We start from the raw sequence: 15,155 nt of genomic DNA on the forward strand, positions 1-15,155 counted from the left end.
TAAACTATCCATTTAAAGTTTGAACGACATTCACTGTAGAGGCTAGGCTACCCCATGCAGGGTTAACCACAGTCCAGCAGAGGGCATTAGAGGATCGTTAGATGGGACTCATAGATTTACACTAAAGGGGGAGTGTGCAGATGGGCTGGGGAAATTCCTCTTTTTCGCGAAGGATGGAGCTGACTGTGTGTAAACGAGATAGACAGTGGACGAAGAGTTGAAACACTGCAGAGTTAAAAACACAGCCCTGTTGAAACACTCCACTTCATCCATCATGAAGCTCTGGCTCTTCTTCACACTGGTATTGCTTTGGCTGGAGGTCCAAAATGGTGAGCAGATCTCTCTTTGTTTCATCTGCCTTGTTATTCTTTCTTCATAAAGTCAAAACATTGTCTTTAAATGCTTGAAATAGTAAATAAATTGAGAGAAATGTAATGGATGAACGTGTATGGTGTGCCAGTGGTGACACTGCTGCCAATAGAAACCAACATTCCAGAGCAGAAAGAGGAGAGATCAAATCAGGGCAGTTTTACTTTAACTTATGCTTACATTATACAGCAGAGACAAAAGACAGAGAATCAGATTTGATTGAGCTTATCAACAAGGCAATTTTTTTATGATGCTATTACTTTTTTTTCCCATCCAAACGTATTCCTCTAGATGTCAAGGTTTAAAAGATTCAGTAAACCACTATATTGTTCAGTTTTCTACATTTTCGCATATAGAACAGGAAAGGCATGTTTCCACAATTGCTGTTTGTACAGCTGTGAGCAGAAGTATATTTCCAGATGGCAGAATCCTCTCGCTCTCTCTCTCGCTCTCTCTCTCTCTCTCTCTCTCTCTCTCTCTCTCTCTCTCTCTCTCTCTCTCTCTCTCTCTCTCTCTCTCTCTCTCTCTCTCTCTCTCTCTCTCTCTCTCATAGGAGGCAGAGGAGTTATCAAGTGTCTCAAAGAGAGAAATGAATAATGTTCATGTCCTAGCTCGCATAATACAGAACAGAATGTTATTCCCCAAGTTTGCCACTCTCATCCAAATGCATCTGCTGGTGACCAGGAAAACTCTGTTTTGGTTTACGCAGGTGTGTGTCAGCAGGTCAAGCATAAAAAAGAGGCTGGTGAGAACCGCATAAGACCAGGAAGAAAGAGGGCAAAGGTTCGCTACCCCAAAGTTAAAGAAAAGGAGGCAGGAAGCAAGGGCCAGTCTATTCTCACCCAGGTCCTTGATAAAGGCCGTTTTCTCAGATTGGGCGAGAGCCTATCCTTGAATCCTGGGAAAACATTGGAACTGAGATGCAAAGGAACTAAGATTGGCTGGGCATATCCCTCTTACCTGGACACCTTCAATGATAACCGCCTCAGGTATCCTTCCTTCTCGCTTTATCCATTCATTTAACATGTTCGATTGAGAATAGTTTGGCTAAATCGGGCAAATGAACCGCTACTGGAGTATCTTATGTTTGGAATACATGTGTTTCAAAGATGCAGGATTCCATTGTCACATGATTCCGTTCCATGTGAAAGATTTAGTTAAAGAATCAAAATAGAGATGTTAAAAATCACGACTCTGACAATAAGTTATTTTAGAAAAAGAAAATAAAAAAATGAAAGAACTCTTACAATAATGTGTTCAACATGTCCACTACAGAAAAAAACTAAAGAAAAAACAAATCTGGACCTTCTGGTCACACAATGTTTGGTTGCAGAAGATTTTTTTAGTTGCAGGGGGTTGTTCTCTCATTAACATAATTGACCAAACATTTGCAGACATGAGAAAAATATATATTTGTTTAAATTTAATTTAATCTTTATAAAAAAAAAAAAAGCCCATTTCATTCTTTAAAGGGATACTCCACTTTTTTTGGAAATAGGCTCATTTTACAGCTCCCCCAGAGTTAAACAGTTGAGTTTTACCGTTTTCGAATCCATTCAGCCGAACTCCGGGTCTGGCGGTACCACTTTTAGCATAGCTTAGCATAGATCATTGAATCGGACAGGACCATTAGCATCTCTCTCAAAAAAATGACCAAAGAGTTTCGATATCTGCGTCATATCATTACGCCTGCTGCACCCATGGTACGGCAGCAAAGTTTCTTGATTATTACGCAGGAATGAGAGAATAGTTCCTAGCCATATCAGCCTAGAAAATCGCAACTTTTCATTTTCCGTCGGTCTTAGTACACGATGTAACTACAGAAGAGTCAAGTTTTAAATAGGAAAAACATCAAAACTCTTTGGTCATTTTTTTGAGAGAGATGCTAATGGTCCTGTCCGATTCAATGATCTATGCTAAGCTATGCTAAAAGTGGACCCGGAGTGCGGCTGAATGGATTCGAAAATGGTAAAACTCAACTGTTTAATTCTGGGGGAGTTGTAAAATGAGCCTATTTCCAAAAAAAGTGGAGTATCCCTTTAGATTTTTATTAATATTTTGAATTAGTTTTTGTTTTCACATTTTCTGTTTTCATTTAAATTTTAATTAAAGGTTTAGTATTTTTATGTGTTTTTTAACAATATATTTATAGTTTAACAAATTTTTTTTTCATAAAATAGTTTTTTTTTTTTTTACATTTTTATTTCAGTAAAATTTCATTTTATTTCAAGTAATGATTTTTTATTAATGCTCTTAGTTTGAGTTAGTTAACTATAATAACCCTGTTTTGAACTCACTTCAAAAGCAGACACTGCAAAAACTGTAATTTAAGAGACATCAAGGATATTTCAAGCAAACTGAAACAAAACATTTGTGTGAGATTATAATATCATTTCCCTTAATGGATAAACCATGTTTTTTCTGAAGAATATTGTTATCATCAATGTACATGAAAGGTAACTTAAATTGTAGAATACTGCAGAAATAGTATAAGTATATATATACTTATATATAAATATATGGTATATGTGTAAAGTGTGTGGTATACTTGTTTGATTCTGCTGTTCCAGCATCACGCAGCATGAGCGGTACAGTCAGTTGATCCTCGCGTCGCCCTCTGCTGCCGATACAGGGGAGTACAGCTGTTGGGTGTTGCTCTGTGATGGAGTAGAATGTGAAAAAGATGGAGACAGTACCTCTGCCACCTACATATACTTTACAGGTAGAGCATCTGGTCGTATATCACACAAAGAGACCTACGTGATCTTGAACCTCCAAATACATTGTTACAATTCTCTTTGTGTCTAGACAAAGATGAGCTGTTCGTCCCCTCTGCCATCCATTTTGAGATTATCTACCTGCGCCCTGACAAGCCCGCCACCATCCCCTGCCGGGTGACCAACCCCAAAATCAAAGTCTCGCTGCACAGGGAAGTTCCCGCGGAAGAAATCGCAGTGGATGGGACTCAGATATCTTACAGTCCCACCAAAGGCTTCATCATCCAAAACCCCAGGCCAGAACATAAGGGAGCTTATTACTGCAAGGCCAACAGCACCACGAAAACCACCCCGCAAATATCCACTAAATACCAGCTGCTGTATGTGGAGGGTAAGAGGAGAACACAATAGTGTTGCTAATAACACTTAACACACATTTTACACTGTTTTTAATCATGTTTTTGGCATTGTATGAATCTATAAGATATCTTTTTTTGGGTGTTTTTCCCCTTGTAGTGCCTAGTGGCCCTCCTTTTGCGACTATCGAGGCTTCATCGAACACGGTGAGAGGTGGAGACATCTTTAACGTTACATGCACAGTCCTGGGTGAACCTGAGATGAATGTCAGCTTCAGCTGGAGGTATCCTGGCCTGGTGAGTGTTACTTTTGTTATTTTCCCTCATCTGAGCTTCGGATTCAGGTTGATTGAGACTATCGTTTTATAATGTATTAATCACAGTATTATGCCATTTTGTGGATGTTACAGCTTTGCTCATGATAACTTTAAAGAGATACATCACCAGGCAAAAGTTGAGATTATAAGATTTTTTATGTTTTTGAAAAAAAGTATCTTATACTCACCAAGACTGTATTTATTTGATAATTAAATATAGTAAAAACAGTAATTTTGTGAAATATTAATTTAAAATGTCTGTTTTCTATTTTAATATATTTTAAAATGTATCCATTATTCCAATCTTCAGTGTCACGTGATCCTTCAGAAATCATTCTGATATGCTGATTTAGTGCTCATTAATCATTAGTGTTGCTCAATTATTAATAATGATTCTTCTTCTTCTTATTAATGTTTTTGCTGCTTAATATTTTTGTGTAAACTGATACTTTTTTTTCATAATCCTTTGATGAATAGAAAGTTTAAAAGAACAGAATTTATTTTTAATATAAATCTTTTGTAACATTATACATCTTTACTGTCTCTTTTTATCAATGTAATGCGTCCTTGTTGAATTAATTTCTTCTTTTCTTAAAATCTTACTTACCCCAAACCTTTGAATAGTAGTGTATCAAGGTTTCCACAAAAATATTAAGCAGCGCGACTGTTTACAAATGTTTTTTTTAACATCAAATCATCATATCAGAATGATTTCTGAAGGATCATGTGACACTGAAGACTGGAGTAATGATGCTGAAAATTCAGCTTTGACATCACAAGAATACATTACATTTTAAAACATTGCAATAGAAAGCAGTTCTTTAAAATTGTAATTATATTTCACAATATTAGCTTTGAAAGTCATGAGACTTTAAAACATGAAGAAAAATTAATCATAATTATTTCAAACTTTTGACCTGTAGTGTAGATTGAGATAGGTTTCGATGTGTTGTCCTTATCGTGACGTGTGTGTCTCTCAGGGTCAGAGGCCAGTGAGCATTCATGACTCCTGGAGGCTGATAAACCGTGGCGTGGGACACACCACACGCATCTCCCAGAGCGTCATGATTGTGGATGATGTTGAAACGATCGATTATGGAAAGTACATCTGCACCACCAAAAATAAGAACGGAGAGACATTGGTGGCCACATCGGTGAAGTCACGTGCCTAGAAAGAACATCAAGATTATATACTGAGCTGAGCTGGACTCCATTCACACTTCAGGCTTCTTGCTTTTTAAATCATTATGAAAAACATGTATTCTATATATGACTTGGAAATAAAATGCTTCTTTGACTGAGACTTGATAAAGAAAGTTAATGCAACACTATACTTAATATATTATGCACTATTTCCAATGAAATAGAATCAGTTATTTCAACCATGTTAACTTGTAATACTCAAAATGGAAGGTGTTAAGGTCTATACGCATATTTTTACACGCATGAAATATGACTGAGGACCGTGAAGGCTTTGTGCTCCGCTCTAATGGACTCCGTATGTGGAATGTGCAGCGGGAGCCCAGTGCTTATTTTGGTTCAGTGCGACACATTCAAAGTATGTTTCTCCTCCTCAAGCAGAGATTTCTGTTATTGAACTATTAGCAATTCAAGAATAAGTTACAGTAGAATTCACCACTCAAAGAGAACAGATCATATTAAATGATGCCAAATTTCACAGCTATTTACTATACACTTCTAAGTGCTGTCATAGACTTACAGCCAAAAGATGATGAAGAGCAATAAGAAAACCAACAGATAAAAGAGGTTCGCGCACAAAAGACCTGACAAATACAGGTGAATTTTGAATTTCTTTATTAATTGCATATTTTCAAGAGTTTCAGTTTCACGCAAACAGCTTGCAATACAGATAAAAAACAACAAAAAAAACAACAACTTAACTTCTTTGTAAGTAGCTTGCATGTAAAGCTGCGGTGGAGGGTTTCAGACAGTGGAACATGCTCAGTCAATTACATTGGTCTCATGATCAGACTTAAATATAGAAATAAAGACTCACAAACTCTCAAATCTTCCCCCTAGGGCTCAATCAGACTGAACAATATACAAAACCCGTATTCAAGAAAATCTTAATGAAAAAAAAATTCAGCTTCCCAATAGTACATGCCTTCATTCACAGGGCTGCCTATGTCACTATGCCATTTCAATATCAAGCACTCTGCAAGCATTTCTGATTGCCAAGGAAGTGAGGAAAAGGGATAATTCAACCCTTAAAAAGGCATTATTTAAAACATTAAAGCTTTTTAATCAACTATTAATAATTCATTCTGCATTGATCATTGTATTGAGTCTCTCCTATGCAATATATGAATGATATGGAGAGCATATCTGAGATGTAACATGCATCATGATCTGGGTAAAGCTCACCTTGTTACAGTTCTTAAAATTTGTGATGATATAAAAAGAATACCATTTACAAAATCAAAAATAAAGGCATGATATAGACAAGACATTTTTGCATAAGGTTTTGAGAACACCTGGTTTTTAAAGTCAGTGAATATTTCCATTGGAGTAAATCGTAACAGTCAGTTTATGACATGAGTTGATCTATGAAGCGCTGCTTTAGAAAATTTCACCTGGGGTCTGAGCTCCTACATGAAATAAGGGAAAACCAAATGCTACACAAGCAACAGCATCTGGGAAATGTCCAGCTGGCATTTGGGCATTTGTCCCAGGGCAATGATAAATCTGGATTTATACAGGTACATTTCAAGCCGTCTGGTGGAAAAGCTTCAGAAGTTGATGAAGGCCCAATTCATAAATTCTGATGTCAGTCCTCCAAAGTCAGGAACTTCAAGCAACAAAGCAATTCAGGAGGGAAAAAAAACAACTACTTGGAGAGAAACTTCTTCTAGCCCTGAGATATTCCTTTTTTTCTCCTTAGATAGACGTGAAAGGCAAACGTACAAGGGTGGCCTCATTGGTAAGTGCTGCTGTGCAATATTTTCTTCAGTTTTTTTTTTTAGTCTGTTCAAGAGAGTTTGTTCCATTTTGACATGGTCCAGACCAGCTTCAGCATGCAGGAAGTGCTCCGTCCTGTATGAAAGTGCTTCCTGGAAGCTGAAGGCTACTGTTATCTGGGCGAGACGGTGGGGCTGGAGAACACCACAGAGTTCCGTGGTGACTGGAGAGTGAGGGACGGGGAAGGAGAGACCTTGCGCGGGCTGCTCAGATCACCGTTGTTAAGCTTCCAGATCAGCTCTTCATTCTCCATAGACAGACGTTTGTTCACTTTGGACTCCTTCTGGAGGGTTTCCTGCAAAACTGCCTGCTCTGTGGACAGTTGTCTGAAAACAAAACAAGTCAGCGCTCAGGTAAACTTGATTAGATTAGTCACTATAACTGCACAAGATGAAAGAAGAGCAGGTGTCTCGTCACAAAGCTTTGCTGCAATGAAAATGCACCTTTCCTGTCGTTACAAGAGCACAACTAATAATTAAAGTAATTACATTTTCAAAGCATAGCCAGAAGCTAATTTGTGAAATTTCTCTTCTACCCAAACCAAATGCAAATACTATGAAACTTCAAAGTCTTAGATGAAGTGTTAGAAGCTAGACAGGTAGATTGAGTAAAATCATTTCTAAAAGCCTAAGGCAGGGATGGTTTTAGTCCAAACCCAATCCATACTCCTAAACGTAACCCTACCTATAACTGATCCTTAGAATCAGAGGGAAATGATAGGTGAATAACACTGATGTAGAAAGCATAAACCTAAACTTGACAAACTGTAAACTTATGTCTCAAATCATAAGTTTAGGAAGACAATCTTGTATTACGCTACCTAGACAAAGCAGCATGTCTGTCCATTCTGGCTTTGAGGTCCTCGTTCTCCTGTTGCAGCTTCTTAAGACATTCATCCAGCTTCACATTCCTCTCCATCTAAGAATAAATCAAAAGTCTTAGTGTTCCTCCAACACAGACAAGAGCATAAGATTTATGTCATCTCTACTGTGATTAGAATGAACACAAAGGAGAATTTCTCCGTCTAAATGCTTTATGCTAACCAGATCATTGAGCTCACCAGTTTGTCCATCTGAATGAGTTTCTTGTCTTGTTCATGGATCCGCTTGCTTTTGATGTCCAGCACTACTTTAAGGCTTTCAAGCTCCTGCTCCAGATAAAGAGTGTGGGAGTCCTTCTTCAACATAAAATAAACAAGAAAGATCAGGGATATACACTGGCTTTCCTAAACTGGATTCATCATTAAGTCAGGAATTACTAAATTTTCATGTTTACATTTGTGGGCTTTATAAAACAAACACTTTCTTTAACTTCAGGCACTTTTATGTCCAGGGGTTGAATTATATTAAAATTAACAGAATATTTAGTTACATGAAGACAACATTAAACTGACTTGTAAATGTTTCATCATACCTTTGTCATTTATGTTTGCTACTTTTCAAGGCATTTTATATACAGTACAGATTTAATCATTTTACTCTATAATATTATAGAATATTTATATAACATATAATACAAATTTAATATGACATGTACCATGTACATTTGATTCCTGTGATGGCAAAGCTGATTTTTTTATTTTTTTTTATCATTACTCTAGTCATGATCCTTCAGAAATCATTCTAATGCTGATTTGATGCTCAAGAAACATTTATTATTATTATTATTATTATTATCAATGTTGTGCTGCTTAGTATTCTCGCGAAAACAGAGAAAAAAATTCTCATGATATTTTGAAGAAGTAAAAAAAAAAGAAGCATTTATTTGAAATGGAAATATTCTGTAACATTATAAATCTCTTCAATCAATTTAATGCATCCTTGCTTAATAAAAGTACAAATACAAATAGTGGAAACACTATTTTAAGGTGACGTTGTTACACATTACATGTACAAACCAAACCATAACCTACATGTAAGTACATGTAGTTCATTAATATTACTCAGTACTTATTTGTGTAATTACACTGTAACAAGGACACCTTAAAATAAAGCGTAACCCAAATATCTTATGCCAAACTTTTTAACACTGCAGTATAGAATTACTAAATAAAATAAAAATGATAAGAATTCTCCTGTGGTGTACATGCATAAACACTACTGGATTTTGTTAGTGAAGAAACTAAAAGAACTGAGAATGTGAAGTGCGTTTTAGGAGTATTTGCTAAATGCATCCATGTAAATGTACAGTAAGACAGTTTATGTTCTACCAGTCCACAAGGTCAAGTGTCTATAGTTGAAGAAACACCCATATATGAACTTTGCCTCTGCTGCATTGTCACACTATTCATAGGGCAGGGTCTGGCAGCTTTATGCAGGGTAGTTATCTAAATAATTATCAGAATGTTGAGAGTTCCGGAATCTTCTAAGTCCTGATTGGAAAGACCCGTCTAATATTAACCTGCTATTCATAGAAAACACAGTCTACTCAAAGCAGAGATGCATTACTATCAATGGCAACGGTTGAGTGTTTGATAACACATATATTTGGGAGCTACACAGGGGTGTTATGTACCTGCGTTCTCTCAGCCAGATCCATCCTTCTCTTCACCTCACCGTTCAGTTTTTCTTTGAGGCTGTTATTCTCTGTCATGAGCTCCTGAATTTGATTCTGTTTGAGGAGAAATACACTGATATGAAAATGTTTGCTAAATTTCAACAGGGCAAAAAAAACAAGAAAGGAAAAATAAACGGAACTAGAATGTTGTGGATTTTTAGAACTTTTGGAATTTTAGCTTTTGGTCATTGCCTTACAGATAATGTTTCTGCTTCCATCAGTGTTGTGTTGAGAGTTTGCATTTCCTTTTCATGGGACTGTTTGAGTTCTGAAAAAGTTAAGTCAGGATATATTAATGAGTGGGAGGTAAAGTTGTTGGCTTTCAAAATGTAAGTAACAGGTGCAACATTTACACACACATTTTAGAGAGAAAAATAAAATTATTTACCCTTGAAAGACTCCTCAAAGTGTTGTTTAAGGCCGTCCACCTCCTCTATATGGCTGACTTCCAGTTCCTTCTTCAAAGCCTCATGTTTTGATCGTAACTCTTCTATCTAGACAAGTACAAATATAGTAATTTTGTAAAAGTCTCATTGGTTTATTTTAGTGTATAAATGATTAAGAAATGAGATGTCATATGTCCAAACATCTAAAAGGTCAAGTATGCCAAAAACAAAAAGTTATGAAATTACTTCGCAAAATTATGGGAAAGGATCATGAAAATATCATTTTCTACGTTTTTAGAAGACATCTGAAATTAACTCGATCCAACAGAAAGTGTGTCATGACAAAAAAGGCCAACTGTCCTCCACACCTGCTGTTCCATCTGAGCTTTGCACTTATCGGCCTCGTCCTGGTAGGTCTGATGAACCTTCTCCCACTCAGTGGAGTAGAAGGTCTTCAGTCTCTCCTCAAGGTCAGCGAGGTCCAAGATGTGCTGCTCCTGGACCTTCTGCAGGACTCCATCAAAGGCCGCACGCAGCTCTTCCTTCTCCTGCTCCAGACGCTCACAAGAGTAAACCGAGCTCACTGAGGAAAAGGTCAGACCATTTGGACATTAGAAGATCGATTAAGTGATTCATTCAGTTAACAAACATCAACCTCACAGAGCACCATTTAGGATGCCTTTTTTGGGCATGATATGACAGCAACCCTCCAACTTGGAAAAAATGGAAAAAAGAGAGAGTAGGACATCTAATATCTTATGCACCGGTTTGTGATATGAAAATATAGATATTCTATAAGTAGACAGCAGTGGAATAACCAGAGCAAATGTTGAAAGGCCAACACGTCCATTTGTTGCTTTGATTTCAAGCCCTGCCAACACAAGATGCTATGAATCATTACTCAAGTATTCTGCATTGAGTCCCAGTTGTCTCTACAGTTATGGTATCTCCAGCAGTTCTGTAAATAAAGCGTCAACTGTTACTCAAAACACGTCAAATTACAACTGAGGGAAAGTTCGTCAAAAGGAACGCTAATCCAGAAAGGCATAATGAACAGATGTTTCCTAACTCTCTCCATCAGAACTGTCACAGATACTGTCCCTCAGAGCATTAGCTAAGTTTGCTCAACTCTTAGAAACAGATGACACTTCACTGCACAGAACACATTGGCACACAGGACTGCTGTGGTTTACACACAAACGTGGCAAGATGAATGCTGCAGCTGCTCCTGTCTTTGTAGTGTACAAGTGTGCAGTCAAGTCAACCAGCTCATGAAGTAACAGGCTATTCTGGTGGGACCTTTTGAGTTTGGGATTTCTGGCTAAATGGACACCCTATGGTTTTCCATAATTAAGGTACAAATATAAAAGGAAAGTCAATTAAATTAATCTATTTCATTTTTTTTTATTAACTTACTTTAATATTTGTATTTAAACAAATGACTATATTTATGTATTTAAATAAACACATGTAGATAAGTATCTGTATTTAAATGTGTTCATTTATTCATAAAAGAAATCTCTATTTATTAAATAAATACAATTTTAAATAAACAGATTTATTCCATTTATATTTATGCATTTAAATGCCTGTTTTAAAAAATAAATAAAAATACAGGTATTTAAATGAATACAGGTATTTATTTATTAATTAAAATATCTGTATTTATTTATGAAATTCATACATACGAAGACTTGAAATTTTTCATTTCAGAATTAATTTATTGTGATTTTATTTTAAGGGGGCGTGAAGTAAAATGTCAGTGTGATACAACAAGCTGCTTCACGGTTTATTAATATTTAAAAAAATGTTAATCCGCCAAATCCAAGACATATGGTGGGACCATGTGAAGTCATGTGATGCGACCAGCATACAAAGGCCAGTAAGTCACTTTAAAAGTATAATGTAATATAATGAAAATATAATTAAATAATAGCTGAAAACCAGGCAGCTGTTTTAGACAGAGCTCATCAGTCCACTTGCTCCACAAGGATGATATGAGGCTCATATTATTTTGTCAACTTGTGCATGAGCGTTTCATAGGTGTATGTATGCAAAGAGATGTACAGTATGAGGCTGTATTTCACATTAGTATAAGTATTTTATATGCATTAAGCATTCAGTAATATTTGACTACTTAATGTGTATGCAAGTTTTTCATACATGTATGCATGAGGGAAGCTTGATTTAAGCGCTACAATGTCTAAATTCTGTAGAATAACAGTGTATTTTTCATCTCATCTCATCTCATCTGTTTACTGATGCACCAGTAGGCGTTTCTGTACTTTATTATCAAAAGGTCAAGAGCAGCATGTCAGCAAAATGAATTACTTAAATGAGTCACAACAAGAACGGCTGTTGTTCTCCAGGGGGAAACTTGGGTCATATCCCTTACTGGCACTGCAACCTAATCATCGGTGTTCTAAGATGAAAACATCAGATTTTCTTTTTTCTTTTTAAGAGAGTCTTAAAATGGGTTACAATCAGAATCATTATTAAGTTGCTTTTAGGGGTTAAATGAGAACAGTATCTAATGACTCTGCTGTACAAGGGACAGTTAGCAGATCTAAACCATGAGAAGATGAGCCAGACCCAGAGCTCACTAATGGCTTGATGCATTTCATCTTCAGCGTAATTCTATTATAGGTTATATTTATGATGCAGAGCAAGGCTGAAGGCCTATAAATAATACAAATAATGCAAACAAGAGGAAAAACAGACAGTTAGGTAGGATGAATATGCCTCTTTTTTCACAGAAGAATATGCCTGTGCAAATATGACTGTGCATATGCATCCAAACAGTATTTAGCTTATTTCAGAAAGCTTTTGGCAGTAGAAAGCTCAACAAATGTGCTATGCATATGTATGTGCACACATTTTCACATCTAGAGTTAAAATACATTTTCAAAACAGAAAACGAAACTGTGCGTTTAACAAGCCTGGGTGAATTTGCCTTAAATAAATCATGTGACATTGTCTAGACATGCTTTTCTTAAAAGTAATGCGTGTTATTTTGAGAATAGTTTTAATATAAAAACATAAGGCTAGTAGCAGCAATGAAGTTACCATTCTGCACAGAGAAGTTAATCAGTCACATGCCAAATGGCAAGCTAAATTGATTAGACACAGTTCTAGCAGGTTTTGTGTGAAGACAGCACTCGCTTCACTGGCAGAGAGCAGTTGTCCTGTGTTAAAAGACACTTTTGTTTTATAAGGGAATTCTGGGTGTGTGCCAAAAAGCATGGCACTGACATCACTCGCGTCATATTAGGGCGAAAGCTGGAATGAATACTTGAGGCTGTGGGTAAATGACAAAATTGAGCAGCTATATAGTGACTTCAAGGTCAGTGGTCTGAAGAATTCTTACGGGGTCTTAAACATGGTCAGAAGCGCTGGAATGTGCTAATATGCCTAAGCGGTGATTATAATAGTAAAGAAAGATCATGTGCAGGACTTAAAAGTCAGAAAAAAACGCTTTCTGATTCGTAAAAAATACATTAATCCCGAAGAGCTGCTGCTGTATATCATCAGTCAAGAAAAAAAAGAAAGAAAAAATCTCATATCACTCCCCATGCTCAGTTTTCAGGTGGTAATATGAGCTGTGAAATCAATGCATCAGACGTCTCTCAGGGGTGAACACTGGCCTGTACTAAATACATTTCTCTATGTTACTTTGCCCATTAGACTGTGAGGGACATCAGACTTGTCTGACATTGTCGGTATGACCTTCACATACCAGAACGCCTTTCTGGAGGTGTGTCTCCTAAATGACCCCTATGGGAGGGAAGAGTCCTTCCAACAGGACCAATAAAATGAACAGACCGTCCTCCTCATCTAAAACCACATGGTAGTTCATGTACTAGCAAGCATGCTTAGTGTTTGGTAAATTTAAACGCACTACCAGTCAAAAGCTTGGGCACAATATACATTTCGGATATTTTTTTCTCGACAAATATAAATTGTGCTTATAGATTTTTTTTACATAACAAAAAACATCATTTTTAAATAATTGACGATAGGCACAGAATAATAAAGCAAAAGCAGCCAACAAGCGCCTAACATACACTACTGTTCAAAAGTTCGGGGTTGCTAAGATTTTTTTGTAATGTTTTAGGAAAAAGTATCTTATTCACCAAAGGCTGCATTTATTTGATAAAATATAGTAAAATTGTGAAATTTCATAAAAAATAAAATAAAAAAAAAGTCCATTATAATATATTTTTTAATTTATTTATTCCTTGAATGGCAAAGCTGAGTTTTCAGCATCATTACTCCAGTCTTAAGTGTCACAAGATCCATTCTAATATGCTGATTTATTGTTTCAAAAAGATTTATAATCATCTAATTATCTAAGTATAAATGGTGAAAACAGTTGTACTGCTTTACAAGTTTTTGTGGAAACCATGATATATGTTTTTTCAGGATTCTTTGATGAATAGAAAGTTCAAAAGAACAGCGTTATTGCTGAATAAATGTATTCTTTAAAAAATGTTACTGACCCAAAGTTTTTGAATGGTAGTACACACCACTAACTAAAAAGCACCCCAAAATGCACTACATGAATTTGAAAGAAAATACCCGATTGTGTAGAACTAAAATAATATAAACATATTTGGGTCCCATTTGTGTTATTTATATTCTGCATTCTACAATAAAAGTACATGTGTCCAAACTTTTGACAGATGCAGGCTATCAACACTGAAGCTTGAAAGGTCATGGTAGTCTGCGTGTTAAGGCAAAAAAAAGCACGCCTACCGTTCATCACTGATTACCACTCGTGACCAGCATATCCAAATATTACATTAATTAGAAACGGCGACATTTTGGCAGCTCTCTCCATTCTTTCCGCAGACAGTGAAAGCCAAGCACTCTTCAGTGACTCACACACACTTACCCAGCTCCTCCCGTAAAGTGACCAGCTCCTGAGACAGCTCCCTGCGCCGCTTCATCACCTCCTCATGCTGCGGGAAAACACAGGAAAAATCAGTGCATCATTTTCATTGCGTCGCATGCCTCACATTACACAAGAAACACAATCTGCCAAAAAGTATGTTGCCATGGAGCAAGGCAATGCCAAGTGCAATCTAATGTCATGATGAAAGAACAACTCTGGAATTCCCTTTGCAGACATGAATCATGCATTAGACTGTTCTTCTGAAGGGTGTCTTCAGGACAGGATGAGTTTCAGTTTTTTAACATGGCATAAATGACTGTTTATATATTAACAAAGCATTTTCAACCTAGCAGTGTAACTCGTTACTGCCACAAAAAAGAGAATTCAGTCAAGAATTCAGAAAACAGTCATGACAGATATTTGCCCAGGCATGCAAGAATCCCACAGCAAAGCTTTGTGGTTTACACACCCCTATGACAGCTTTGTAAGCGTTTAATTAAAAAACTAACATATGAATGACAACAACCGAATGTAGAGCAATAAAATCAGCAGTCTCTCTCTCTCTCTCTCTCTGTGGAGGA

General features: G+C 36.5%; 2 protein-coding genes across 11 annotated transcripts in view; one reads left to right on the forward strand and one right to left on the reverse strand.

Annotated features, from left to right (window-relative positions):
• The first annotated feature begins 174 nt into the window (after positions 1 to 174).
• On the forward strand, positions 175 to 5,062 carry pdgfrl (platelet-derived growth factor receptor-like). The gene is made up of 6 exons (XM_082177930.1): positions 175 to 329; positions 1,079 to 1,358; positions 2,940 to 3,091; positions 3,178 to 3,477; positions 3,603 to 3,739; positions 4,740 to 5,062. Exons 1-6 carry the CDS (start codon positions 275 to 277, stop codon positions 4,929 to 4,931), a joined length of 1,116 nt encoding a protein of 371 aa, XP_082034056.1. The 5' UTR covers positions 175 to 274; the 3' UTR covers positions 4,932 to 5,062.
• A 495-nt stretch (positions 5,063 to 5,557) lies between these two features.
• mtus1a (microtubule associated tumor suppressor 1a) overlaps positions 5,558 to 15,155 on the reverse strand; it is a 31,960-nt gene continuing 22,362 nt past the window's right edge. For 8 of the 10 annotated variants that reach the window (XM_082177922.1, XM_082177923.1, XM_082177925.1 and 5 more), the window contains 8 exons: positions 14,575 to 14,641; positions 10,049 to 10,263; positions 9,683 to 9,788; positions 9,492 to 9,562; positions 9,253 to 9,348; positions 7,799 to 7,915; positions 7,559 to 7,656; positions 5,558 to 7,064 (listed from right to left, as the gene is read on the reverse strand). In XM_082177922.1, coding sequence (XP_082034048.1) covers positions 6,851 to 7,064; positions 7,559 to 7,656; positions 7,799 to 7,915; positions 9,253 to 9,348; positions 9,492 to 9,562; positions 9,683 to 9,788; positions 10,049 to 10,263; positions 14,575 to 14,641 — 984 coding nt within the window. In that variant the 3' untranslated portion in view covers positions 5,558 to 6,850. The remainder of the gene's footprint in view (positions 7,065 to 7,558; positions 7,657 to 7,798; positions 7,916 to 9,252; positions 9,349 to 9,491; positions 9,563 to 9,682; positions 9,789 to 10,048; positions 10,264 to 14,574; positions 14,642 to 15,155) is intronic. The other 2 variants (XM_082177924.1, XM_082177920.1) reach the window with 1 other exon arrangement.

Source organism: Leuciscus leuciscus (genome assembly GCF_965113295.1).
Source record: "Leuciscus leuciscus genome assembly, chromosome: 8".
Lineage (NCBI taxonomy): Eukaryota > Metazoa > Chordata > Actinopteri > Cypriniformes > Leuciscidae > Leuciscus > Leuciscus leuciscus.